We start from the raw sequence: 12,954 nt of genomic DNA on the forward strand, positions 1-12,954 counted from the left end.
CCAAGAGCCCCGGCCCCTTCCGGAGGGACTGCAAATGGGAGCTGACGTTTCCCCACCGACAAGCAGGAAATACTCAGCCACCAGCGTCATTCTTCTCAGCTTCCTGGGCGTAACTGGGCCCTGGCAGGGAGCTGGCCAAGAGCCCTCTCCCCTGACTGCGTGCTAGGCCGCGGTGCAGCATGCGCTGCAGCAGGGCAAAGCCAGCGGGGCAGAGAGGTGCTGGATCAGAGCAGGTCATGGTTCGAGCTGGCTTGGTCCCAGCAGCATTTGCTCCCCGGGCTGTCTCCGGAAGGCTGGGCTCTGGGCAGGATGAGCGTGTGGGCTGGGAGGGGCTGTGTCCAGAGCCCCCCTGCACCAGCGTGTCCCCCTGCTAGAACACTGTCCTCTCCTTCAATCTCTGCATGTGCCGGGGGAGTCGAGCTGGGCTGTTCTCAGCAGCACCTCCCGGCCTCTCCGCAGCAGGGTTGTGGGGCGGCTCGTCAAGCACCACGCCCGCCTCACCTGGCTGCCTGTGCTGTATCTTGATCTCCAGCTCCTTCAGCTGCTTCACCAGCAGGGAGACGTGCTGCAGCAGGTCGCGATTGGTCAGCAGCAGCTGGCGCACCCGGGCCTGAGCCTCGATGCGGGCGGCTGTCTCGGCAGCCAGCTGGTCTTTCAGCAGCTGCACCTGCAGGGTCGGGAGACGCCGATACATCACCTTCTCCTGGGGAACAGGCGGTCCAAGGCTACTCGACCTGCAGCTCGGGGGGTGCATGGAAACAACCCAGACCCATGCCCTGGTTCCCTTCTTTCCCTCGGTCTGAACCCACTGACCGTTCGCAGGCGCAGAGGGAGAAGAGTGGGAAAGTTTCTGTAACTTGGCTAGGACTTTTTTGGGGGCCAAAGTTGCTTCTGTCCTTTCTCCTCAGCTGTTCCTTTTTCTGACACCCCAGGGACGGGTCCCGTCCCAGCAAGGTGACCTCTCCCTTCAGAGCAGATACACCACGCTGTGCGCTTCATACAGCATGAGTCGCTCAGCTGGCACCTTAAAAACCAGGGCCCGTGTGACCCCTAACTCTCCCGGGGCAGAGGCTTGGAAGCAGGGGGTGTTCAGTGCACTAAGGCACAGACAAGGCTGCTCCGGCCCTGCCCTTCGTAACTTCTTTCTCTGTCAGCAACCAAAACGAGGCAAACTCCTTGGTGTTGGGCGGGTGGCTGAGATCCCTGCACTGCGATGACTGCTGTGGGGCTGGCCATCTGCCAGAGATGCTCAGGGGAACTTGTGTGGAACAGCCACGCAGCATGGAATAGACGTGTCAAGGCAGGAGCAGGGACTCTTACCTCTTGGCTAAATCTCTGCCCTCCCCAGATGGGCCATGACGGAGCAGTTCCTGTTGAGTGGCGGGAGTAGCCCAGCCTTAGAATTAGCATCCCCCGTGAGTAGGTGCTGGAAGGGGTTCGTGCCCATCGAACAATGACGGGATTAACAAAATACCCTTTTTTAAAACCTATGGCTAACTGCCCGGAGAGAGGGAGGGTGGTCTAGTACAGTGGTCCTCAACCAGGGTACGTACCCCTGGGGGCACGCAGAGGTTTTCCAGGGGGTACATCAGCTCATATTTGCCTGTTCTTACAACAGGCTACATAAAAAGCACTAGCCACACCAGTACAAACTAACGTTGCGTAGACAATGACTTGTTTATACAGCTCTATGTACTACACGCTGGAATGTAAGTGCGATATTTATAGTCCACTTGATTTGTTTTATAATTATATAGTAAAAATGAGAAAGTCGGCGAATTTTCAGTACTAGTGTGCTGTGACACTTCTGTATTTTTAGGTCTGATTCTGTAAGCAAGTCGTTTTTAAGTGAGGTGAAACTTGGGGTATGCGAGACAAATCCGACTTCTGAAAGGGGCCCAGTCGTCTGGGAAGGTTGGGAGCCCCTGGTCTAGCACGGGCAGCAGCTAGCTGGGGATTAAGACTTCTAGTTCTAGACCCACCTTTGACACCCACTTCTTTTTTTGCTGGGGGAGGAGGAGACTCCGTGCCTCAGTTTCCCCATGTGTGATGTGTTCCTAGGCCTTCCCTTTCTAGCAGAGGGACTGTGAGCCAATGAAGTGAAGGTCTGTGCAGTGCCTGAGTGCCAGTGCGTGCTGAGCGCTGCTGTTATGCCTACGTCTTTCTCATGCTATCCCGCTGCTGTGGCTTCAGCTGCGTCGGCCGCTAAGGGCCACGCTCTCTCCTGGATTTCTTGTGCAGGAAGCCCCCAGCCCCAATCAGGAGGCGAGGGAGCAGAGCCAAGGGCATGACGGGGCCCTAGGAGCCGAGCAAGGAGCAGAGAAGGGCATGAGTGATCCAGGGGTGAATTCAGGCTGTCAGAGAAGGGAGTCGCGCGCACAGCTTGCTGAGACAGGGCCCTGGAGCATTCTGAGGAGAATGCAGAGCCCCTTACCTGAGCCACAGCCACCTGTGTCGTCTGCTGCTGCTGCTGCAGCTGGTGCTGGAGGAGTTGCAGGCAGTGCTGTGATGCTAGCGGGGTTGCCGAGGCAGAGGAGCAGGGGCTGCTTGGACTCCGCGGTTGCTGGGACACAGAGGGGCAGGCAGAGCAGTTTTCAGCATCCTAGGCACAAAGAAAGTCTTAGTGACACCAGTCCAGCAGTGGCCAGCTCAGCTGTTTGGTGAGACTCAGGCCGTGTCAGCCGCAGGGCGTTTGCTCTGGCTATAGTCATTGGTACCGCTCCGTAGTGTAGCAGGCACTGGTCCACCTTACCCTTTGCACTGACATACACTGCAGCATAAAGCGACTTTGCCCATCCACACTAGGAGTTTGCCCCACAGGGGCTGCATTTCCATGGTGCAGCACGCCTGGAGGTTGTAAAACCCTTTGTGCTGCAGGAATGTAACACGTCGCAGGAGCTGGCGACTCCAGAATGAAACTTGTCAGAGGGCCTGGGAATTCCAGAGGCTGCGGGGCAGTTCAGTGCAGCGATGCAAGTGCCTGGCTGCTGATGGCTGAAAACCCTCATGCAGACAAGGCTTTCAGGAAGCTGAACAAAGTGCCGAAGCAGGAATGGGACACTGGTGCTAGGCGCTGTACATGTGCACACACAAACTCTCCCGGCTCCAGAGAGCACCTCTTCTAGCGACTCCCGTGCTTAAATCACCTGCAATGAGTGATATCCCTGTGGGTGCGCATGTGTATCTGGCGCTCGGAATAGGAATATAGGTTTATTTCCCCTGCTACCTTCTCCTACTGGGAAGCAGCAGCAGGAAGCGGCTTGAATCTCCCAGCAAACACCCAATGGTAGCAAGTCTCCAAAATGCTCCAGCTGCTCCCAATCACAGGCAGGTAAGATGAATTTTGCTGTTTAGAAGCCAGAAACGTTTGCCTCCATTAAAGTGAATGAGAGCAGAAGGCCTCCTGTCAGATTTGTTAGCATATTAAACACTGCAGGCAGACACCATTAATAATTAAGCAAAGCAGATTCCCTCCCCTCCTCTAAACCTCAGAGCCCCAAACCCCCTCTCAGATCACTGGAAATTAAAAGTAAATCTGGCTGGCTTCAAAGCTGCTTTTCTGGGTGGTAGGTGAGTGGAGGTGAATCTCCCTCTCTCATGCTGAGCAGTTCAGAACCACAGGAGCTATACACTCGCTCTCACTTAAACCCTAGCCCCCTGGGTTAATGTTCTCATGCTTAAACGTCCTACATCAGCCTTTATTAATACACTGCAGAGTGGCTGCCTCTTCAGAGGCTCAGCAATCAATTTAAGGCAGTTCTCTGGACACAGCACGCTAGATTCACTCTCTTTAACCCCAGTCAAATGACCCAGAGATAAAACACTGTCAGGCTTAGCGCATCGGGCCCAATCTGAAAGGAAAGCCAGTTTCCGAGGGGAGATGTTGATTTGGTGATTGAGAACCAAAGCTGGCAGCTGGGTAAGAGATGGCATCCCCTTACTGCACCGCAGCTCCTTTCATCCCCACGGCTCCCGAGGTTCTTCACAAAGACGCTCACCCTGCGCAGACTGCGAGGGTCACTCCAGCCGACACCTGGCTCCGACGCACTGGCCCCGGGGTGCTAAGAGCACACAGCAGCGCCACACGCTAGCTTGAGGCAGGAGGCGAATATCAGCCCAGCGAAGGTGGAGGAAAAAGACAGAATGTGGCTCCCCCAGGCAATCCCCCATTTAGCAAGGGCTGAGGTTAACACCGTTACTCCTGGGGGTGCCAGTGTGGGCCAGAGTTGTCAGTGGGCAGCGGTACCACCAGATAGCGCTGCCTCAAACGTGTGCCCTCCACAGACTCGGAGGGAAGAGAACCACCTCCTGCTAAACCACCAATATGCCACCTGTGCCAGCGAGCAGGTGGTACTGAGAGGGACCCAGCTGTAATTCAGAGGGAAGTTGACCCGCAAGCCTTGCGAAGCGTCTCCATTTTTAGGACCAGGAGGCCCTCGCCAATGCACGGGTCTGGCGCAGAAGCTAGTGTTTGGCTGTGCGATGCGTTTGAGCATTATCTGAGGGAGGTTCAGATCAGGCTCTACGGAGCACACTTCAGGGAGTCGGGGGGTGGTGCCTTCCCTCTCTTGGCTACGAAGGATTTCCGCAGCGACGCTCTAGTGGAACACCTGCAAGTCAAGGGTTTAAAAAGAAAATCGCATTCCGCCTGGGAGAAGAAAAGTCACCTCCCTGCAGAGAGAAGCCAGCTTCTGTTGGATGTTGTCAGCCTGCTGCAGCTCTCCACTCACCCACTCTGTCCTGGGGTAGTGTATGGAGCCACGGCCAACCAGTCCCACTCGCAGGCGCGTTTGGGGAGATCCTAAGAATTGGCAATTAAAACACTCCATTTCCTTCCCTGGGCTCGTGCCATGTGAGGGGCTGTGGTGCTCCAGTGCCCAGCGGGGCTAGGGCCTGCCCTGGCTAGTGGTCGCCTTTTGAAACAAAACCCCTGTTCACACCTGCCTTCCAAGCCAATGACCTAAATCCTATGTTCACGTTTCAGCCGGACTCAGCAAGTGACATGATTTATTTAAAATCAAATGACTACTAAAAAACCCAGGAAATCCTTATTGAAACGAATCTTCAGACGGGTTTTCATTACTCCATGATGTCTGTTCGAGTAGCAACGTAGTCACTGCGTGAGTTCAATGCTGAGACGCAGCTGCCGCCAGCATCGCTCTGGACACCACCGCTTAGGGACTGGGCTAGGAAGGGGGATTCCTACAGCAAATCAAGATGTGTTCCATCCACCCCAGGATCCTTTTGCCAACATGGATGTTTCAGAGTAAGGTGCAAAAAACCAGATTGGACAAACTGCAGAATAATCTGTTTACAGGGGGTGTCTTTTCCTAAATCATATCAGTTAGTTGGACATCTTACTGCCTGAAGAATGAGGGCTCAGGGTCCTTATTTATGGTTCTGTTTAACATTAACAGTGTGAGTGCTCTCTTGAGCCACACAAAAATGTAACCCTTTTTAATATCCTGCCGAGCTTTTGGCTTTCGTGATATCTTGTGGCAGTGAGTTCCACAGGTTACTGATGCAAGCCACCCCCAGGAAGGCCAGTTGTTGCATTCCTTGTTCCTTGCTTCTCTTCAGTACCCAATGGCCAGATGCAGTGAGCTATAGGGGAATTACACTGTGCATAGTATATCCTACAAGAAGAGTTCTCTAGCAAAGGAGCTCACGGTGCTTTAGAGACATTAACAGTGCCTCAGACCTGCCAGCCAGTGCATGTCTCTCTACGACCTGCCTGTCTACTAAGGAGCAGGCTGTCCAGCTGGCTTTGCTCCCGGAGACAGGCTGCAACTAAAGCAGCTTTAACCCCCTATGCCTGGGGTTTCTGTGAATGGTCGTCCTGAGTGAGGCTATGGAATGAAGCCTAGAGGACAAAGACTTATATCAGTGAAGGGGCATCGCTATCAACTCCCCCCCAGCCCCAGCCCTGCCCGTTATTACCTGACAGCTCTGGTCTGTGAAGATCTGTATGGATTTCAGGGTGCCCAGCTCCCCCAGGGGGGAAGGCAGCTCTCCAGGACCCCTCTCGGACAGGCAGATGCCATCGGTGTCCACATCGGCCTCGTCCACATCCACTATCTTGGCTCCCACCTGCTGGCGAACTTCAAGTGAATGAATAAAATGAGTGACCAGACCAAACGCTAGCGGGTCAGAGCAAGGAGGCAGGGCGGGGCTGGCGGGAGAAGGGAGAGCAGGTAAAGAATAATTCTCCACGTGTTAGAGCAAGGTTATTGGACAGGAAGCGGGCCTCAGGGAGGAAGCATCGTCTAGTGGCCAGCGTAGCACTGGGCTGGGCCAATTCCTTAGCCCCTCAGGAGCTCAGTTTCCACCCGGGTGATACTTCCCTCTCCTGGATGTTAAGGGCCTGCCCTGGTGGCACTGACGGTGCTGGAGCAGCACGCGGCAGGGTCTGTAACGTGCGAGTTCCCTGCACTGCGAGCCCCGCTGCTGACACAACCCACAGTCCGGGTTAGCACCAAGGCGGCGATGCACCGCCAGAGACTGACCCCTCGCCCCCAAGCACCTTGTGTGCCAGCTGCCTCGGGCGAGCTCTGCATGTGTCCCCAGGGAGCGACGTCCCCTTCCAGAGGCTGCTCTTCGCCAGACTTGTTGCTGGCGCCGTCCGCCTGGCCGTCCGCGTTCTGCAGAGCGTGCTGCAGGCTCAGCTTGTGACACACCTCGAAGGCCTGGCCCACTGTCCGCACCACCCGCATGGCCTGGCTCTGGGGAACAAAAGGTTAGAGCCCGTTGGAGCAGGAGCTTTGCCACAGGTCATGTCGGGGAGCAGAAACCAACCCTTCCCGGGAGACTCCTGCTATTCCCTGCCTCCCAGCACAGCTCTGCTGACCAGGACCACCCCTTGGCCGAAGTTGGGTCTGCCTGGAGAACCAAACCCCCTGCCTAAAAGGGAGGCGTCTAGGGACACTTATCAGTGCCCATCCCACAGCAACCTCCATAAGGCTGCTCTAGGGCAGCGGCATTTCAGAGGCATCAGATAATGGGGACGAGCACAGAGCGAATCCCTTCCCACATGAGATGCAGCTGCCTCCGGCAGGAGCTCCCACTTCTCTGCATGGATAATCTACAGCCCTTTCGCCATGTCTTCCCAGACAGCGAAGCTTTACTGCTGGCTCCCTGACAGATTTTATTCCTCCGTTTGCTAAGAAAGGATCGTTCTCTGGGCAGATCGCGGTGAGGGGGATGGAGCAGTGTCTTTCCTAGATTTGTTGTACGACTGCTTGCTAGAGAGAGTTGGGGAGAGCACAGGCAAGCCTGAGTGGGATAAACTTTAACGTCTGCAGCCAATGCGCTGGGAAATGTTACATGGTGGAGATCCGTTTCAGCCAAAGTGAGTGTACTGATGTTGTCCAGCGTCCCCAGGAGTCTGCCATAAATGGGATAATTAACACAAGAATAGGTCCTTATATCTCTGGGTGAAACCTGGGATGAATCTTCTGCAAGACTCAGCCTCCCCTTAGCTGTGGCAAGTACCCGTCAGCAATGGGGGGGTGCTCCTGGGATAGCCCAGACTGTTACAACGGACACATGCCTCTGAAAAGCTAGTGGCTGCAAGTGACGCACCGCACCTTCTTTTTGGATTTGAAAACGTTGCATCTGAACGAGTTGTTGGCGCCGTCCCTTGCGATGTAGCTGAAAATCTTCAGGTCCTGCGAGTCATGCGACACGTAGAAGATTCTAGTCAGAGAAGACACACAGTGAATCGGAGGCAAAACGCATGGCAGAAATCTAGATCCCAGCACAGCAAACAGGAAACGTGAATCAAACCATCCAAGGCCAGGGGCCAGCACAGAGCGGCCAGTAAAAGGATCCTGGAGCAAGGAGGGGAAAAGGAACAACCACATGGTTCTAGCATCTTCTGGAAGAGGGAGTCCTCTCTCCTGCCACACTTACCAAGGCCAGCTAGCACGCTGGCACTTCGTGTCTGAGAGCAAATCGCCTGTTTCTAAAGCAGGTACAAACTCCAATGAGAGGCTGTGAAGCAGCGAGAAAGCTACAGCACTAGAGAGACAAAGTTCCCGCCAGTGAATTTAGTCTCCCGCTGTAGCACAAGGAGACAGAACCAGCCATGCCAGCACCCACTCAGCTGCAGCAGCCCAGTGAAATCCAGGCCAGGAAGTTAGTTACAGGGGGTGTCTCAGGCTCTTCCTGTCACACCAAAGGAAGGGAACAGGCCCAGTCTGCATTTTGCTCTCCTACAGTGGCAGAACATAACTGGCATAAATGCCCTTCTTCTGATCTTCAGCCACTAGCCTCCACGTGTTCCCCTGCTCTGCCTCGACCCAAGTCAGCTGAGGGAGCTCTGCCAAGCAGTGGACAGGGCAACGGAATCCGCTCGACCCGAGAGGAAAGACCTTAGCTCTACTCTAGAGGATGCCAGGCCAGCCAGTGTCAAGGGTGACTGAAGGGAACGAAATGACCACCTGCCTGGGAGGGACAGGTTCAGGAAAGGGGGTTCCTAGGTCCAGGAATCCTCCACTGTTTAATAAAAACTCTCCGCAACGAGCCCCACCCCAAGCCAAAGGCCATTAGCTGGTTTGCTCTAGCTCACAAGGCAGACGTGGCAGAGAGAAGCAGTCAGGAGCATAGGCCTGTTGTCATTTATGACCGGCAGATGATACAATACAAAAGCCAGCTTCCTTCTGATGCTTCTGCAAAGGATGCTGAATTCACTCCCTACCCCATCACCAGCTCAAGGGATTTCCAGCCCCCCGTTAGCCCTGGCTCCTTCCCCTCCTCTACTTTACAAAATCCATTTCCACAGACCGTGTTCCATTTTTTTGGCCATTTTATTCCACACAACTATTTCTTTGGATAAAAATGTGAGGAGTGATTTTTGGCTCTGAATGCAGAGGAGACAAGGGAGACGGCTGCGTATTTTTCCTTCCTCCACCAGTTCTCTGCCTTTGAATTCTGCCTTGAATCTGCAATCAGGACAATTATCAAGAACACGGACCCGGCCCTGTAATAAGCAAGTCTTCCTTGAAGATTATTTTAGTAACAATCAAGCTCCTTTCTCGAGAGTCTGTTCAAATTACCCTCTCCCTTTGGCAAACAGACCAATCTCCTTTAGGAATGCCAGAAGAGAGAAGAACCAGAATAAGAAAAATATCAGTCGTGCCCCTTGGAGATTCTCCCCTCCATTCCCTGGATGTACAATGGCGGGATCTCGGCTCCTGGTGCTGGGGGCTTTGCTCCGGTGCTGCAATTACTGACTTAACGGATTTAACAGCCAGGACCAATCTAGGGCCTTTCGAAAATTAGTTTTATAGATGCCCTAGCAGCAGCACGGCTGCTGGGGAGGAAGGAATTCCAGAACCATGTGTCTTAAGACAACCAGAATCGACACGCAGCTCCCACACCTGAATTCAGAGAGGTGTGCTACCGAGGCCAGTCTGTGCAACTGACATTTTGGGGCCAGGGGGATGGCAAGTGATTGGTTTTCGTCATTTCAAGGGATTAACTTCCGCTTCAGTTACCCATGTCAGAAGCAATTAAAAGGATGCCCACTTTCCCCATGTGTTCCAATCCCCTGGCACTGAATGGATGCTGGGGTATTGTATTGTAGATCTGCCTAGAGATCGAGAACTGGCCCCTGTTCTGCTACTGGGGAAGAAATGCTGCTCTTGCACCATATACAATAGCCTACAGCTCTACGACAAGGAGAAGCTTTGTATGCCTGCCAAGCAGTGAGTGTAGACAGCACCTGCAGGCTCTCCCCCAGCCTGACCTGCAAGAGCTGGATTCACTATTCATCTCTTCTTGTCCCATTGTACAGAAAGGATCGGCACTTAGTTGGGTGGCTCATCCCACCAGCATTAATGGTCTGGGATGGAAACCCTCCCGCAGGGCTCCACTTGTTCCGCCCCAGTATGATTGTTGAGTCCTCAGAGCCATGCACAGCTTCACATATGGTCATGAAGGGCCGGCGCTCAGTGGTTTGCTGCTCTTTTCTGGGCACTACGCTGCCTCCTCCCTCCAGCCCCGGTCTCATCCTTCAGTCTTCCCTGCCTCTTGCTGACACATCCACAGCTGAAATGGCAACCTGCACCCACAGGCCCTTCTTCATAGACCAAAGAATCCCAGAGACCAGGGGTAGTCAATAGGCGGGCCATGGGCCAAATCTGCACCTCCAGACACTGAAGGGACTACACAATCTTTGTTTCCTTACTGTTGTTGTTGTTGTATTTTCTCTGGTGTTTGGCCCTTGACTAGATCTTGACCAAGAAATTGGGACCTTAATAAAAAATAACCGATAACCCCTGCCACAGAGTTTAAAACCATCTGATGACTGTATCTGGCCATCGTCACACACGCAGACCAGAGGGACTACGGTGGTGTAGTGTTTAGAACAGCGATCTACCAGCCAGGAGCACTGCTTTCTAAACCCAGCTCTGCCACTGACTTGACGTGGGGAGTAAATCACTGAAATTTACCTGCCAGCTGTAAAGCCTGGAGAACACCTGCCTCCGGGGGCAGCTTTCTGCCTGCACCTGCTTGGTGATCTTGGGCTAGAATGGAGGGAAGAGCTTTTATTTTACCAGGCTTTGCATAGGTGGGGTCCCTGTGGCTGCACTACCCTATTCCTGTCCATATTAGAAAGGTTTGTTAACGAATGCTTTCTTTGGGCACACACGGCAGAGAGCGCGGGCCTACGTTAAAAGGGGAAACGGGCAGATTTTTCTCTGAATTCCGTCTGTATCGCAACTGACTCTCCTCAGCAGCTAAGAATGATGGTTTTCAGTCACCTTCTTCTTCTAACACAAATAATAGATATCTATTTTAAACTGAGATTTTCCTAAAGCGGGGAGGAATTATCCTAAAATACTATGATTAGTAATTCCCTTCAGTAATTTAGCCTCTTTGTTAATTTAACCCAGCCCTTTGGGAAGCACAGCTGTCCCTGGGTGATATTTAGGCACACAGGAGCTGAGCGGAATGGATCCTAATACATTTGATGGATTGCGGCTGCAGCTAGCTAGCGCAATCCTCCGCAGCCTACCTGTAGACAGGATCATGCATCACTAACATCTTACTCTCGTCCCAGGTCCATTCTTTTCTCTGTAAGCAGGGAAGAGACAAAAGGAATAAGACACATCAGGAGCTGAAGCCACACTGCTCTGCCTGATGAGCCATTTGTAATGCCAACCCACGGAGAACAGGGGTTTTTTTCCTCAACCAGAATCTAGGCCAGGATTTGAATATTTTATTGACAACTATTTTAGCTGAAGAAAAGCTGGTGCCTCAGAGAGTGCCTCAGGTTTCTTGACATCTTAAATGACTGCTTCTTGGAGCAGCTAGTCCTGAAACCCACAAGAGGAGAAACAATTCTTGATTTAGTCCTAAGTGGAGAACAGGAACTAGTCCAAGAGCTGAATACAGCTGAATCATTTGGAAATTGTGACCATAACATAATAAAATTTAACATCCTGGGGGGGGGGGGGGGGGGGGGGGGACAGGATACCAAAGCAGCCCACCATGGTAGCATTTAATTTCAGAGAGGGAGAACTACACAAAAATGAAGACATCAGTTAAACAGAAATTAAAAGGCACAGTGCCAAAAGTGAAATCCCTGCAAACTGCATGGAAACATTTTTTTAAGACTGCATAATAGAGGCTCAATTTAAATGTATACCCCAAATTAAAAAAACATAGTAAATGGCAGCTAAAATGAGTAGGGGTATAGAAAAGCTTCCATATGAAGAGAGGTTAATATGACTGGGAATAATTTTCAGCCTGGAAAAGAGACGACTAAAGGGGACATGATAGAGGTCTATAAAATAATGAGTGGTGTGGAGAAAGTAAAAGTGTTATTTACTCCTTCTCATAACACAAAAACTAGAGGTCACCAAATGAAATGAATAGGCAGCAGGTTTAAAACAAACAAAAGGAAGTATTTCTTCACACAACGCATAGTCAGCTCCTTGCCAGAGGATGTTGTGAAGGCCAAGACTATAACAGGGTTCAAAAAAGAACTAGATAAGTTCATGTAGGATAGGTCCATCAATGGCGATTAGCCAGGATAGGCAGGGATTGCTGTTTGCCAGAGGCTGAGAATGGGCGCCAGGATGGATCACGTGATGATTACCTGTTGTATTCATTCCCTCTGAAGCACCTGGCATTGGCCACTGTCAGACGACAGGATATTGGGCTAAATGGACCATTGGGCTGACCCAGTATGTCTGTTCGTATGATGTAAGTGCACACTTCTAATCATTTATCCATCCTTCAGGTGTGAAACAATGGGTGTGAGCTACAACTCCATTAAACACAGGCAGAAGAAGGGCAGGTTTGCCATTGAAGGTACTGGGCTGACTAGGATTTAGCAGATTTGAGTTCAATTTCCAGGTCTACCACAAAACTCGTGTGTGACCGTGAGCAAATAATTTCATCTCGATTCCTCAGTTCCCCATCTGTGAAATGGGGATAATGATCATTCCCTCCCTCACAGGGTCTGGAGGATTAGCCCATTAAGGTATTAATATATGTGAGGCGCTTAGTGGAGCTGGTCAAAAACCCGCCAATTATTTTTGGTGGGAAATTTTTTAAAATTCATTTTTGGTGAAACTTCCTGTGAGAATTATTCATTTTTTTTGGTAAAAGAAAAAACTAAACACACCCCACCACCACCGTCACCGCCACCACCCAACTGTTCCCATTGTCAAAACCATTTTTCAGTAAATTGTTTCTTATAGAAAATTTAGAAAATGCTTTTTTGTGTGAAAATGCTGGCTTTCAAGGAAAGCATCACAATTACGCTCCAGCGGACCCCTTGTGAGCAGCTCTAGCACTTGGACAGAACGTTGGTACCACAGAAAAGCCAGTATGCAAAATAAATCTGATTTGGCCTCACAGAATGCTTCACTCTTGTCAGAATTTCCCACTAAGCAGCAGAAGTAAAACCCTCCCGCCACCACCCCTCACTTTCCCGGACTA

General features: G+C 51.9%; 1 protein-coding gene across 1 annotated transcript in view; it reads right to left on the reverse strand.

The window, feature by feature from the left end:
* LOC137148764 (carboxyl-terminal PDZ ligand of neuronal nitric oxide synthase protein-like) overlaps nucleotides 1-12,954 on the reverse strand; it is a 53,515-nt gene that overhangs the window by 6,684 nt on the left and 33,877 nt on the right. The window contains exons 4-9 of the mRNA XM_067541757.1: nucleotides 11,021-11,079; nucleotides 7,587-7,695; nucleotides 6,524-6,722; nucleotides 5,941-6,101; nucleotides 2,435-2,602; nucleotides 502-667 (exon numbers count right to left, since the gene is read on the reverse strand). Of these exons, the coding sequence (XP_067397858.1) occupies nucleotides 502-667; nucleotides 2,435-2,602; nucleotides 5,941-6,101; nucleotides 6,524-6,722; nucleotides 7,587-7,695; nucleotides 11,021-11,079 (862 nt within the window). The remainder of the gene's footprint in view (nucleotides 1-501; nucleotides 668-2,434; nucleotides 2,603-5,940; nucleotides 6,102-6,523; nucleotides 6,723-7,586; nucleotides 7,696-11,020; nucleotides 11,080-12,954) is intronic.

Source organism: Emydura macquarii, unplaced genomic scaffold (genome assembly GCF_026122565.2).
Source record: "Emydura macquarii macquarii isolate MOO-44397 ecotype Brisbane River unplaced genomic scaffold, CSIRO-AGI_Emac_v2 contig_691, whole genome shotgun sequence".
Lineage (NCBI taxonomy): Eukaryota > Metazoa > Chordata > Testudines > Chelidae > Emydura > Emydura macquarii.